Source organism: Gracilinanus agilis, chromosome 1 (genome assembly GCF_016433145.1).
Source record: "Gracilinanus agilis isolate LMUSP501 chromosome 1, AgileGrace, whole genome shotgun sequence".
Classification (NCBI taxonomy): Eukaryota; Metazoa; Chordata; class Mammalia; order Didelphimorphia; family Didelphidae; genus Gracilinanus; species Gracilinanus agilis.
In genome coordinates this window covers 474,150,578-474,166,827 of record NC_058130.1, presented here as the reverse complement: position 1 = coordinate 474,166,827, position 16,250 = coordinate 474,150,578, and the positions used below count along the sequence as shown (strand labels likewise).

Here is a 16,250-nt window from a genome sequence, read left to right as displayed (position 1 = left end):
AGCATTAATACAGTTTTCAAATCAGCAGCAATAGCAGAGACAGATCCATATTAGACAAAAGCTACTAAGAAGCTAGAAATGTATTTTAAAGAAATTTTAGGGAGCATCCATAATTTTACTTATACATACTTATTTTCATCAATTTATTCCAGAATATTGGCTCAATGAATGAAAATACTGCATCTTCTGAAATGGTCATATGTATCTGAATTCATAGTATTGAAAGTTACAATCATGAAAAATATGGTAATTGGTTCTAGCCCAATAGAAATAATGTGACCACTTCACTTATTCACACTAATCAAGCCTTGGCTATATTCTAGGAAGAGAGTAGTTAAAAACACTGTCAAGGGGGCAGCTGAGTAGCTCAGTGGTTTGAGAGCCAGGCCTAGAGACGGGAGGTCCTAGGTTCAAATCTGACCTCAGACACTTCTCAGCTGTGTGACCCTGGGCAAGTCACTTGACCCCCATTGCCTACCCTTGCCACTGTTCTGCCTTGGAGCCAATACACAGTATTGACTCCAAGATGGAAGGTAAGGGTTAAAAGAAAAAAAAAAAACAAAAACAAAAACAACACTGTCAAGTTTCTCTGAGCTTAAGAATAAAATACTACCCAAAAACTGCAAAGAGAAAAAAAAAAAGACTAAAGTGAGTGGATCTTTGAGAAAAACCATAACATATGCATTATCATTAGATCTTGTTTAATAGGACTATAATGCTTCATATATATATTTTAAAGTAAAATTTGTTTTTGCTTTTTAAAACTGTTCTTAAATATTTGCAAAAGGAAATGACAAAAACTTCCAAAATTTTAATCTGCAATGTTTTTCATACTGTAGCATTAATTATTCATTATTAATTCACATTTTCTGGGGAAAAGAATGCATAATCTATTGAATTCATCAGATATAGAGGAAACTTGCTCTGAAAGTAAAGCTAAAATCTTGGGTTTCTATTTGCCCTAATGGAAAATAATTGGAGTCTTTAATATATATGCTTAGTTATTGAGGTTATACAGAGAAAGCTACTTCCTGCTTCCTTATAACTAAAGATGACCTTTAGAAAAATGTTAAAGGTCATACAGGATTATCATAAACCTAATTTATAATTTAGATTACATTTATAATGAAGATTTCAGAAGGAGTAATTTTTAAATTATTGCTACTGATTTAGCCCTCTACTTTATCTTTTCATATTAAAGTCTGGAGAGTTATGATTAATATTGATAGATGCATATGAAGCAATAAATTTAATTTAGCAATACCACTTTTATAAAGCTGATAAAAATATATCCTGGAGAACATGACAATGAATTGGGTTTTTGAAGAATATGACAAGCACTAACTAATATATTTCATTTGACAATTTTTATAAGTAACTAATATTTAAGCATATTGTATTCATATATTTGCTCCCCTGCAATGCTATTAGGCAGCTGATAGTGTAAATAAGAGTGTAGACCTATGTCAGTGATTCCCAAAGTAGGCGCTACCACCCCCGGTGGGTGCTGCAGCGATCCAGGGAGGCGGTGATGGCCACAGGTGCATTTATCTTTCCTATTAATTGCTATTAAAATTAAAAAAAAATTAATTTCCAGGGGGCTAAGTAGTATTTTTTCTGGAAAGGGAGCGGTAGGCCAAAAAAGTTTGGGAACCACTGACCTATGTTTTCTAATAAGATTAAGTAGTGTGCATTGTATGGTGATTCAGATGCACTTAAGGAAAAGGTATTTCTACTAGCTCGATATAATGCATTCTTTTATTTTTTAAACCCTTGGCTTCTGTCTTAGTATGAATTCTAAGACAGAAGAACAGAAAGTGCTAGGCAATCAGAGTTAAGTGACTCGCCCACTCGCCCATAGTCAGAAGTGTCTGAGACCAGATGGGAATCCAGGTTCTTCCAACTTTGGGCTTGGTACTCTATCCACTGGGCTACCTAGCAGTACATGCATTCTTAATGAAAATCATGGAAACAACTAGAGTTCATATTTTGAGAGATATTTTGTAGGGTGAGCTCCTTTTATTAATGATATTAGCAAATAGGAAAGCATATCCAGAAAGATTTAAAGTGAATACTGAAGTTAGAAACAAAGTAGAAAAAGTAAAAGAAATTACCATAAGACATGTTTTGAGGAAATAATTTGAAAAGTGTTATGAAAAGACCACTTCTATCTGTGAAAACTAAATAATGCAAATGCTGCTCCATCACACAGTACACAACTCAGTACTGTTATAATATATTCACATAAGATATGCCTTAAAATAACATACTCTATTCAGAAATTCTTTTTACCCTTCCATTCCTTGTCTCTGCTCTCCTTCTCCCACCCCCACTTCTAAATGACAATTATAATAATCTAAGAAAACAGAAATCTTTGATTCACTTACCTCAAACATTCTAGCAGCAGTACATCTAACAAGTGCAGAAGTATGGACAACACCATACCACAAAACAGTCAGCAGCAACTCATGGTATGCTGGATTTGCTCTAGGGGAAAAATGTTAAAATTAGGAGCAGCTATGTAATAATGGCATATAATAGTATCGGCTCATATTTATATAGATCTTTAAGACTTACAAAGTATTTTCCTTTCAACTATGGGAGAAAGTACAAATATTAACACTGCTTTACAAATGATGAAACTGAGGCTCAGATAGGAGATGCGATTTGCTTAAAGTCATAAGTAGAATATAAGTTCCTCATTGCAGGCAGGGACAGTTTTGTTTTTGTATGTGTAATGCTTAGCACATTGTCTTTCACATTTTTGGCTGCAACAGGATCAGGTTCTGATCTGTGATTTCATTAGTGTAGGGAACTTCCATTGTAGAAACTTCCCTCCTTCAGTATAGTTTGGCAAGTGTATAGTCTTAGATCATTGCCAAGGATATTGAGAAAAGTTTAAAGGCCTGCCCATGGTTATAGAGCTAGTCTGTCTCAGAGGCAGGATTTGAAGCCATGACCTCCTGGCTAGCTCTGGCTCTCTAACCAGTAATATAGTGGGCTGTATTATCATTATTCCCCCAGGAATCTCATCCTCAGGTGAGACTAAACAGCCCTGGTACACACACTTATCATTTACCATTGTCTCTCTGATTGGGGAGCAAAGCTAAGAGATACTCTCAAAATTCCCCTGAAAGAGAGCTCTTTAGGCCAGCCATCTCTTCATTTTTGCTCAGAAGCACTCTTTTGGGCTCAATCATGCCTCCCACCCCCACCCCAATATCTCTATCCTCTCCCTAAACTCCTTCCACCCCTAGGTTTTCATAGTCCTTTTGGGTGTAGTCTTCCTCCATTGGATTGTAAGAACTGAGGAACTAACCTTTTTTTCCTTTTTGTATTTATATTCCCAGTCCTCAGCAAAGTGTCTGGTGTATGTTTAATGTCTGACTGTTACCATACAAATGAGCCTGGCTTTGTTCCTGAGGGTGAGCTTTTAGTTCTAAGAATCAAATATAGTTTTCTTCAAGTTTGTATATTATAGTTGTATCTTCTCATCCCTCAATGGAAAGATCTTTTACAAAGACATGTTAGACATTTTATATATTCTTTTTAAAGAAACTACAAAATCTATTGCTTTTACCCTAGTTCCACAAAAGAAGCCTTCAGACTATCAAGAGGAGCATGAGACAATGAAAGCATAGTCATCACATCTTCTAAGAATCCAACTAAAAGTTTGCGGTCTTCTTCCTGAAAAGAAAAATGATCTAGGTTAAGTTATTGTTCAACAAAGCATGCTCACTGTAATGGAGCGATGTTACAATCTGAAAGGATTCTAATGAAAATACTCATAGCAAGTGGTTATGCCACTGGTAGGGTATGATTATAATAATCTGGTGTTAAACTTTTAGATGAATGCAGTAAATTGTATGCTTTTTCACTAAGATCAGCTTTTGCCTTCAGTTCTAATATTATAGATTTCAAAGCACAGCATTATGATACTCTCATCTAATTATAAACAGAGTTATGAGGTCTTTGTGAAGCAGTGATGTGAGCAGTGATAGATAGATGGTTAAAATTAGTTGCTGCATTCAAAATAATCTAAGACATTTTAAAGAAAAATGAATAAGAAACAGGTGGATATGGAGAGAAAAAAAAGAAAAAGAAATGAGACAGATTTTTGGATATAACCAATGTAAGAATCTGTTTCTCTTCAATATTTATTGCAATTTATTATATATTTGACAGATATTATATTAAGCATTATATTATGTTGTTTATAAAAAAGTAAAAATAAATGGTAACAAAAATAAATGAAACAGGTGGAGTCAGTGGTAAGTACCAAGCCAACTTTTTTGAAAATTTTAGCAGAGAATTGAAATCAACACCTCTAAGGATATATCAAGTTACCCTGAAATAGAAAAGAGGGATCCTTCCCACATTATGCAGCAAAACAGGCTAGACAGAAATGGAAGACATACTTTTATCAAGCAATAGCAAAATGACATGGTTCCTAAGTGAGCCAAATACAGTCATGGGAAATGAATTGGGATAGAGTTGGAGAGTTCAGTTTACTTTGAAATCAAGTATGAAGATGACAAGGAACAAAATATTGGTATGGCATGAATAGTTGATAATTAAAGAGATAAAGTTAAAGATGCCACTTAAGGAAATGAAAAGTTTATACATCTGGAAACTAGTTTTATAGCAAGCACTAGTTCAGAAAGTAAAAAAGATAAAAAATTCACCATTCAACACATATTTATTGAGAAATTACTATGTATAAAGCATTGTGGTCTTACTGCCTGGCTTTGGCACTGAATGGGCTATCTTTATCTCTAAGATAAAAACTGCCTTTCCTATTAGCATGGAAATTCTTTGAACATAGGGAATATTTTGATTTTCTATTTGCAACTCTAGTTGTGCAAAGAAAATACTTGAATGTTTTTCATTCATTCATTCATTCATTCATTCATTCATTCATTCATCTTAATAGAAAAGACTTCTGGTGTGAACTGTACTCTATGATTACACCCTAATCTTGAGAGTTTTGTTGAGTATATGTGGTCCTAGAAGAGGCTCCTAAACTGCTCTAGATTATTTTGTTTCTTCATGTCTTCCTGAAAATATTTTATTTAGTAGTGAGAAATTAGTTATGAAACTTGCATACTTGTAGTTTTCTTTACAAAGTTCATTCAAAAAAAAAATTGAAACTGATCAGACTGTGGCTGTTCTGTTTTGGCTCAGAAATAACCTGTTCCTTGAGAACTTCACAATTACTTGTACGATGCCACCTTGTGGCATCTGTTTGAAATTACATATAAAAGCCATAAAATAATTTGAACATAAATGTAAGACAGAAAGTCACAGCTACATTAAAGGAAAAATAAAAAGAGTAAGCTAGTAGTCAACTGAGCTGTAGGGAATCCATGATTTCATTAGGGAGAATTTGTATTTATCAATATACTTGCTTTTCTCTGGGTCTTTGGAAAAATTGTCTCCTGAATCTCTTCTTACCTGCTTCTTAGTTTCCTTTGTGGGTTAATTACCCATATAACACACCCTTTATCTTTGAGTATTTCCCTAAGGTTCCATACTAGTCTCTCTTTCCTTTTTGTACTATTTCACTTGGTGATTCACTGGTTCCTATGGATTCAGTTTATATCTATACAGATGGAACTCAAACGTACAGATTCAGCCCTAGTCTCTCTCCCAAGCTCTAGTACCACATTACCAACTGCCTATTGAACATTTCAAACTGGATGTCTCATAGATATCTCAAATTTAATATACAAAAACAGAACTCATTATCTCCTTGTCCCTAAAACCCAGTCCACTACTTTGGAATTTCCTTATTTCTAATGGGGATCCCTCCTACTTTCTATTCACTCACACAAGCTTGGCATTATAATTGCATCTTTACTCTTATTCATTTAGTTGTCACATCTTGTTATTTCTTTCTCCACGGTATCTTTTCGAATGAATACTTCTTTACTCACCTGACCACTAGGGCGATAATGGCAAACCTATGACACGTGTCAGCACTGACACACATAGCCATTTTTGATGACACACAGCCACATACAGAGAAACATTTGCTGTAGTGTAGACACTTTGTGCACTATAGATGACAATTCTACCTATATTAATTAATTTACCTATTTTGGTTTATTAAATACAGTTATGTATTACAATTATACATTTTTGTTAAACTATAAATATTGCAAAATTATGGTTTTTTTTCTTGAAGTGACACACCACCCGAGGTATGCTCAATTTTTTGACAAATTTTGATACACTAAGCTGAAAAGGTTGCCCATCACTATGCTAGGATGAGGTTCCTTATCACTTTTCCCCCATGAATTGGTATGTGTATCTCAATTCTCTTCCCATTCCAATGCACACAAATGCCAAATCATTACAAAATGATTTTTGTAAAGTACAAGTCTGAACACATATTTCCTTTATTCAATAAACTCTAGTAGTTCTCTACTACCTTTGGCATCAAAACTCCTCTGGCATTTAAAGCTCTTTATAACTTGGCCTAGTCTATCTCTCTATAAATAAACAAACAAATAAATATATACATGACTTCTCTTCATACACTTCGTGGGTCTAGTCCACCTGGCCTTATTGTAATAAAAAAAAAACAACCCTCATCTCCTGTCTTAGTATTAATTCTAAGACAGAAGGGTATCAAGGGCTAGGTGACTGAGGTTAAGTGACCTGCCTGGAGTCACACACAGCTAGGAAGCATCTGAGGCCACATTTGAATCTTCTTTCCTATCTTTCTATCTTTCTATCTTTCTATCTTTCTATCTTTCTATCTTCCTTCCTTCCTTCCTTCCTTCCTTCCTTCCTTCCTTCCTTCCTTCCTTTTCTTTTTTTTTTAAACCCTTACCTTCCATCTTGGAATCAATACTGTGTATTGGTTTTAAGGCAGAAGACTGATAAGGAGGGCTAGACAATAGGGATTAAGTGACTTGTCCAGGATCACACAGCTAGGAAGTGTCTGAGGCCAGATTTGAACCTAGGACCTCCCATCTCTAAGCCTGTCTCTCACTCCACTGAGCCACCTAGCTGCCCCTGAATCCGGGTCCTTTCTATGCCATGCTTGGTGATTTATCTTCTGTGCTATGTAGCTGCCCCATTGTGTTTTCTCATAACAATTCATCTCTCATTTCTTTCCCCATCTTTTACACTGGTGATCTTCCATGCTTCGAATACACATCATCCACAACTCTGCTTAGAATCCCTTGCCCCTTTCAACATTTAGCTAAAGCATCATCTTTTACATGAAGTTTTTCCTGATTCCTCTAGATTCTAGTTTCTTCCCTCTATAAGGAGCATGTACTATAATGGGAGAAAGACTATATACAGAGTATATGTATAAAGTAATTTTGATTCTAGAAGCAATAGGTAGCCATTGAAGTTTATTGATTGATAAGTAAATTGGTCACACCTAGGCTTCAGAACAATCACTTTTGCAGCTATGTGGAAGGTGGATTGGTTAGGAGAGAGACCTGAAGCAGGCCGACCAAGTTGGAAGCTATTGCAACTGTCCAGGAAAGAGGTAATGAGGGACAAATGGGGTGATGGTTGTGTGATTAAAAAGAGAAGAAGCATAGGGGAGATTGGTGAAGAAAGAAATAAGATTTGGCAACTGTTTTTTTTTTCCTCTTCTTAAATTCTTTATTTTCAAGGGCAGCTCAGTGAGTAGAGGGGATGAGGGGGGGAAAGAATATTTTCAGAAACGAATTTGATCTAAAAAAAGCATCAATAAAAATAATATATTTTTAAGAAAGAGATGAATTTTTGCAGCAGAGAATTACTGGAAGCACTGCAAAATTTCTCAAAAGGCAATTCACACAACTACCTTCCTTTCTTAGTTCTTGGCCCAGCTAATTGGCTATGTGCCAACATTATTCTGACTGAATAATTCAATGGACTGTACCTGTACATCATAATCTAGTCAGATTCAGATTTTCATCTGTTCTGTTCTTAGATGGATTTCTTTTGCACTGCTGTGGCTTTCACTGAGTAGTTCTGTACTGTTCCAAAACGTGGGGAAGTTAATAAAATTAACAATAAAATAAAAAAGTTAATAAAAATTATTTTTAAATAGGAACATTTAGAGAATCCTGTCCTCAATAAGGGATTATCCTTTTGTTTGGACTCTATGTGGGCTTTCTATGACACTGATGAACTTTTAGGAAATCCTAAATATTTTTAGCATATCAATTGATGTAAAGCCTTGGTGTAGTTTTGAATCCAGTTATTCCTTTTTTTTTTTTTTTAAACCTTTAACTTCCGTGTATTGGCTCATAGGTGGAAGAGTAGTAAGGGTGGGCAATGGGGGTCAAGTGACTTGCCCAGGGTCACACAGCTGGGAAGTGTCTGAGGCTGGATTTGAACCTAGGACCTCCCATCTCTAGGCCTGACTCTCAATCCACTGAGCTACCCAGCTGTCCCTGTGAACCCAGTTATTCCTAAAGTCATGTCTGTCACTAATCGGAATGATTTTGACATATACCTAAGGATATTTTGAGGAGTCTTAAACGCTGCAATTGTGCTCTAGCAAATCAAATACTTACCTATACTTAATAATAAACAGTGAATACAGAAGAACTTATAATTTTCTATGCCTTTCAGATAGCTACCTGACTATGAAGAAATGTTCCACTATAGATGGTCTGTATCAACTAAACATAATCATAAAACTAACAAAACTGTACAGGAAAAACAGTGACTAACACTGATTTTAATTGGACTTTATAATCATGCTAGGGAGATCTTCAAATTAAAGAAATGATCTTTTAACAATAGCACTGGTTATTGAAATTTACTATTTAGTAAAAATTGCTTAGCTAATTGGAAAGTAGTTTGGCAGAAACAAGGTATAGATCAATATGTTACACTAAGATAAGATCAAATTGGATATGTTTTAACACACATGAAAAATATCACAATCAAATTAGAACAAGGAACACATTACATTACCTATCAGATTTATGGATAGGAAAGGAATTTATGAGTAAGCAAGAGATGGAGAGCATTGTGAGATGCGAATGGGTAATTTTGACTATATTAAAGTTTTTATACAAATAAAACTAAGGTAACTAAGAGTTGAAGGAAAGCAGAAAATTGTGAAAAATTTTTTTAGTTTCTTGAATAGAGGCCTCATACCTAAAACATATAGAGAACATTGTCAAATTTATACAAATAAGAGTCATTCCCCAATTGATAAATGATCAAAAGATATGAAGAGAGTTTTTGGATGAAGAAATTAAAGCCATATGTAGGTATAAGAAAAAATACTCTAAATTGCTACTGATTAGAGAAATGCAAATCAAAATTCTGAGATATTACCTCACACCTATCAAAATGATAAAGGGGTAAAAATATAAATGTTGGAGAGGATGTGGAAAAATGGGGACTCTAATATACTGTTCCTGGAACTATGAAGTGATCTAACCATTTTGCACAGCAATTTGGGATTATGCCCAAAGAGTTATATGACTGAGTATAGCCTTCAAACCAGTAATACCATTGCTGGGTCTGTTTCCCAAAGAGATCAGGAGGAAGGAAAAGAACCAGTGTTCTAAAATATTGATAGTGACTCTCTTTGTGATGGTAAAGAACTGGAAATTGAGGAGATGTCCATCAATTGGGGAATGGCAATTGGGGAATGGCTGAGTAAACTGTGGTATATGACTATGATGGAATATTATTCATCATAAGAAAAAATGAGTAGATTAAAAAAATTTGGAAAGACATACATGAAATAAAGAAAAGTGAAAAGAGTAGAACCAAGAGAATATTATACACAGCTACAGAATATTTGAAGAATAACCTGTGAAAGTCTAGACATCCCCAGAAAAAGAATTGATAAACAGAAATACCAAAGACATAATATATATGTACATATATGTATATAAATATATATATATAATATATATGTATATGTATACATGTATACACACATCTTTTTATCAGAAGATGCTTTCTTTGGTTTGGGGAGGGGAGAGAGAAGTGAGATACCTGAGAATAAATTCTTAAAAATTTAACACATCAATAACAGAAGCAATTATTCCTCTCCCTCCCCTATAACCTCCTCTCTTCCTTACTTCCTTATTACTATAGAGAGTAGTACCATCCTTCCAGTTACCTAGACTTATACAACTTAGGAATCATCTTCAATTCTTAACTCTCACTCACCTCTTCCACTTTCCTAACAACCCCTCACTTACTCACCCCCACATATCCACATATCTATTTTCAAACCTTGTTTTTTACCTTTTTGCAACATCCCTTGTATAAATCCCTCTTTTCCTTTGACACAAATGCCATTCTGGTACAGGCCCTCGTTGCTGGATATTGGGATGATTGTAAGAGCCTGCTTGTTGGTCTTCCTATCTCAAGTCTCTCCTAACCCCTGTCCATTCTTCACGGAGATGCCAAAGTAGTTTTCTCAAGGTAACTAATGGTGCAGTGGATAGAGTACTGGGCCTGGAGTCAGGAAGACTCAAATTCAAATTTGGCCTCAGACATTTGCAACCTGGGTGACTATGGGTAAGTCACTTTGTCTTAAGTTTCCCCAACTGTAAAATGGGGAGAGTAATAGCAGCTACCCCACAGGATAATTGTAAGAAGCAAATGAAATAACAGTTGTAAAATGCATTTAGCACAGTGCCTGAAATATAGTAGATGTTACATAGATGCTTATTCCCAAAGTACAGATATGATTATGTCTCTCCCAAACTCAAATTCCAATATAAAATTCTTTATTTAGCATTTAAAATCCTTCATAATCTGTCTCCCTCTTACCTGCCTAGTATTAGGTTTTGATCCCCTCCAAAGTACACTACAAACCAGTGACATTGGATGTCTAGTCATTCCTTGAATAAAATACTCTATTCTTCTGATATCATGCCTTTTTACTGCCTGCCTCCCCTAGCTTAAAACTCTTGCCTGCCTTTCAGCTTCTCTGGTTTCCTTCATGCCTCAGCTAAAATTCCACTTTTAGTAAGAGGTTCCCCTTCTCCTTACTGCTAGTGTCTTCACTCTAAGATTACCTCTAATTTGCCCTGGATGTATCTTGTATTACATGGCTTGTGTTCACATAGTCTCTCCTCCATTACAATGGAGCTCCTTGAGGGCAAGGCCTGCTTTTGTCTTTCTTTGTAACCCCATCCTTTAGCACAGTGCCTGACACATATGAACTTAATCAGGGCTTGCTGGCTTTCACTTTTTCTTGTGCAATCAACTGACATGCTTCCTGGCCCTCACACTCTGAGGGATGGACAAGAGTGTTTTCATCTACTGAAATGTAAGCTCCTTGAGGGCAAGGACTGCCTGGCTCATTTATATTTATAACCTTCAGTTTAACATAGTATCTAGGATGTTGCAAGCACTTTATATATATTTTTTTCATTCATTGAAGAATTCTATGAAACAAATGCAATCTGTGATACACATCTCTATTTTAATACTTCTGATTAAAAAGGACAAAGGCAATTTTCATTTTTAAAAAGTCACTGAAAGGGGGCAGATTCTGATCTCAAATAATCACTCCATAATCTTAACATACATTTAATAAATATTAGGCATTATCTTTCTTCTGCTTTTTAGCACAGTATCTACTACATAGTAGTACTTTCTGCATTTTCTTTCACTGGCTGTCTCTCTGAGCTTGGAAGGCTTTCTCTCCTTGTCTCTGACTTCATGATTTTTTTCAAGTTTCAGTTTAAATCTCATCTTCTATAAAAAGCCCTTCCTGAACCTTGTTAATTCTAGTGTTTTCTTTCTGAAATAATTTCCAATTTATTCTCTATACATCATGTTTTTACATAGTCATTTGCATGTAAGACTGTAAACTCCTTCAGGGCAGGGGCTGATTTTGCTTTTCTTTGTATCTTCAGAGGTTAGTACCTGGTATACAATAGGAATTAGAGAAATGACTGTTAACTTGACTCACAGATGATACAGAAATCTCCTCTCCCCATCCCACCCTACTTAACAGGTGTAGAATTAGTTGGCTGAACATAAAAGTGGATCAATGAAATTAAAAATTTTCCTCTTACCTGAATATAGCATGTAAGGACACCTGTTGCATAAATAGGGACTGTAGCTTTCGTTAGGACCCCATTTCCTGCTGAAGAATCTAAAATAATAGAAATAATTTAAAAAATTCTTCTAAATGTAAGTAATTATCTCACAATTTATTTACTTAAACAATACTTTTTGCTCAGTGTTAGAACGTAATGACAACATCTTTACTGAAAATCATATTTACTAGTCATGAAAATGCAACTAAATGCTACCTGCCTTTAAGGTTTTTTTTCTGTATCAAAAGTCTAAAATTATTGCAGATTAAAATGTTACATGAAAAAGAAATTTAGTGAGTAACATGAGATATGACATTCGCTTTCTTCAAAGAAAGCAGAATTATGGGTTTTCTCCCTTTGAAAACCTGGGTATGGAAAACATTTAAAAAATGTTTGTAAAATATCAATTTCACTGACATGCATTTTTCATTACCCAGCTATTGTCAATGGCACCAATAACAAATCACAATCACATAGTCATAGTTTATAAAACATTTCCTGAATTTCCAACATGGAGAGGGATAGGAGCATATATATTAATTTAATTATTTGCCTGCTTCCTGAGGTTCCCATGTTTTGTTTGGGGCCCCAACCCATATCTTATCAGCAGTACACTGAGGGTCCTGGGGCTGCAGGTTCAGAAGATGGAAAGGGAAGAAATGAAATTGCTCAAAAAAGAGAAAAAGAAGAGAAAGGAAAGAGAAAAGACAAAGATTAAGGAGAGTATTCCGTGATTCTTCATAATGGTAAAAAGTTTATACAAATTTTGGTTCATTTGTTTACAAGGTATAAATGTCATATAAAACATAAACATGTAAAGTAAAACAACTAGTCAAAATGAGATAGAAATTCAATGAAATGTTTTTGCTAGTTTTTGCATAAACAAAACCAATTCAGCCAAAACTAGAAGGAAAGCAGGAAAACGGGGGAAAATTTTTACAGCAAATTTCTCTGATAAAGGCCTCACTTCTCAAACACATAGGGAACTGAGCTAAATTTATAAAAAACAAGAACCATTCCACAATTGCTTAAAAGTCAAAGGATATAATAGGCAGTTTTCAGAAGAAGAAATCTAAGATATATATAATTTTATGAATAGGAACCCTAATGCACTACTGGTGGAGTTGTGAACTGGTCTAACCATTCTAGAGAGTAAGTGAAAGAGCTATAAAGTTGTACATACTCTTTGAGCAATCCTATTATTAGGTCTGTATCTCAAAAGACATCAAAGAAAAAGAGCAAGGACCCATGTGTACAAAATATTTATAGAAGCCCTTTTGGTGATAGTAAAGAATTAGAAACTGAGGGAATGGCCATCAACTGGGGAATAGCTGAACAAGCTGTGGTATATGATTGTAATGGAATATTATTGTGCTGTAAGAAATTATAAGGGTAACAGTTTCAGAAAAATATGGGAAGACTTATATGAACTGATACAAACTAAAGTGAACAGAACCAGGAAAATATAGTACACAGTAATAGAAAGATTGTAATAATGATCAACTGTGAAAGACTTAGCTGCTCTGATCAATACAATGATCCAAGACAATTCCAAAGGACCCACAAAAAAAAATGCTATCCATTTCCAGTGAGAAAACTGATGAACTCTGAGTGCAGACTTAAGTGAAAATTTTTTACTTTATTTTTCTTATCTTTTAAAAAATTCCTTCATGGCTAATATAGAACTGTTTTGCATGATTTAACACCTAACTCCTAATCTTTTTCTTTCGAAGAAAAGCAGAATTATTTAGTTTTGAATGCTTATGGTTCTTAAAGAGAACTTGCAATGAGAAAAAGGAGGTAAAATGCCAACTAAAATATAAATAATATATGTTATTTAATTTTCACAATCACCCCATCAGCTAGGTAAGTAGAAAGTATTATATTACTACCTCATTTTACAAATGCCTAAAGTGAGACTAAGATTGGCCCAAGTAGTGTGTTAAGAGCATAGCCAGTACTTGAATAAAGGTCTCATTACTTCTGGTTCAGTGTGGCCTTTCAACTTCACTTTTTCCCTGTTTTGTCAACACCCTTTCTACCAGCTATCTTAAAGAAATAAACTAAAATCCCATTTATCAAGTACTTACTTTGTTTAAAGCAATTTGTAGGCTCTGGGAATGTAGAGGAAAAAAAAAAGTGTCCCACCCTCAAGAGTTTAACATTGTACTGCAGGATACACTCTATTACATAACTAAAAAGAAATAAGCCAATGATTTGAAAGGAGAGAGGACAAACAGGTTGAAAAGTGTGTATTTTATCACAGAAAGAACTGAGTCTAAGAAAAATTTTGAGCACAGGAATGACATGGTCATACTTAAGTCTTATGAAGATTATTTTGGCATCTGTATGGGAGGATGGAGTGTCAGAAGAAGGTCAAGGCAAGATGAATTAGGAGGCTTAAAAATAAGGTAACCATTGAATAGGTAAAAGGTGATGAAGTTCTGAACTAAGATAGTAGCCATATGGATAGAAAGAAGGGAATAAAGATTTATTGAGTAGGATGAAATGACAAGACTTGAATATGATGGGTGAGGAAACAGAACAAATCAAGAATAACTCCAGTGCTATGAGTCTGAATGACTAGGAGAATGGTGGTACCCTCAAAAGAAATGAAAAAGTTTGAAGAAAATGTGAAGTTTGTGGGAAGACAATCTGTGCTCCTTTGGACAGGTTGTTTTGAGATGCTTAATATGATGTCTAGGTTGAGATATCTGGAAGGTGACTGATGATAGGGGGCTGAAGCTCACAAGACAGCAGGACTGGATATAGTAGGACTTTGGGGTGAGGCCATGAGAGCTGATGAGGTGATTAAGGTAGAGAATGTAGAGAGAGAAGAAATAAGACTCTTGGAGGGACAAGAATGATGAGGCAAATGATAATCCAGCAAAAGTGAAATGGTCAAATAGCTAGGAAAGCCAGGAAAGAGTAGTTTCTTATAATTCCAGAGAGAAGAGAATATTTATGAGAAAAGTGACTGACAGTGTCAACGGTGCACAAAGTTTGAGGAAGGAGACAGAAAAAAAGGCTACTAGATTTAATGGTTAAGAGATTGTTACTCAGTTTAATAGAACAGTTTCTGTGTTGGGAAGTACATTAGATTTCAAGGTATTGAGGATCAAATGGTTGGTAGGAAAGTGGAAGGAATGTGAGTAGATGACTTTCTAGGACAGTGAAAGGGAAGAAGAATTTAAGAAGTCAAATTAAATTAAAAGCGTATCAGGATCTAATCAAGGATTTTAGTGATAAGGAAGATTTGGTATGTTTTTGGGTAGTGGCTAATAACTGAATAGTAGATAATATGCCTATTTATTGGGGATGGGGGTGCGATGGAGACCAACTGAACAACCTCCCAGAAGAAACAGTTAAAGACAGGGTGAGGAGTTGGCCCTGAAGGCCAGCCTCTTCCTTTAAGACTGTTATAAGAGGATGAATGAAGATGCAGAGGAGTTCTGAGATGAGGAATAGAGGTGACTAGGTAGGTCAAAGATTTGTAGCCTGGATTTTCTCCAGGTGGAAGTGAATAGGTTAAAATGGTATGGGGCCTTATAGGGGAGGTTGAGAATAGTTGATGGAGTAAGTCTGATATAGAGAGGGCTTATGTGAGATTAGATAATATGAATTTATAGCAGACTCAGCACAGTTGTCAGTAACTACCTCTTGGAAGCAGAAATGGAAAATTGTTGATGATGAGAATATAAGTGGATTGAGGATTGGGAAACTGAAAAGTAGAAGGACAAGAGTTTAAGTTAACTAATAATGATGATGATGATGATGATGATGATGATGATAGTAGCTAGCATTTATATGCACCTTAAGGTCTGGATTTTTAAAAAGAATTTTACATGTGCTATCTCACCTGATCCTCACAACAATTCTGTGTTATTATTACTCCCATATTATAGAAAAGGAAGATGAGGATGAGAGAGGCTAAGTGATTTGTCTAGAGTAGCACAGTTAGTGATTATCTGAAGCAGATTCTGAGCTAAGGTCACCCTGACTCCTAAGCCCAACACTCTATCCCATTTGCCATAGAGTTGTCTCTATAGGATCAATCCTGCAAAAGATAAGCATTGTGGCCACAGTAAAAGAGATGGATACATAGAATGGTAAAGGGACTGGAAGTTCCAGTGAGGACTAAGGAGAACCAAGAGATGGAAAGATGGATTTCCATCAGAGAGGGGACATTTAAAGTTTAATAGGAGA

At 35.2% G+C, this 16,250-nt stretch overlaps 1 protein-coding gene across 6 annotated transcripts in view; it reads right to left on the bottom strand.

Moving 5' to 3' along the window:
- RELCH (RAB11 binding and LisH domain, coiled-coil and HEAT repeat containing) overlaps window positions 1-16,250 on the bottom strand; it is a 145,177-nt gene that overhangs the window by 30,191 nt on the left and 98,736 nt on the right. For 5 of the 6 annotated variants that reach the window (XM_044665692.1, XM_044665701.1, XM_044665710.1 and 2 more), the window contains 3 exons: window positions 12,021-12,100; window positions 3,581-3,687; window positions 2,388-2,487 (listed from right to left, as the gene is read on the bottom strand). In XM_044665692.1, the coding sequence (XP_044521627.1) occupies window positions 2,388-2,487; window positions 3,581-3,687; window positions 12,021-12,100 (287 nt within the window). The remainder of the gene's footprint in view (window positions 1-2,387; window positions 2,488-3,580; window positions 3,688-12,020; window positions 12,101-16,250) is intronic. The other variant, XM_044665719.1, reaches the window with a different exon arrangement.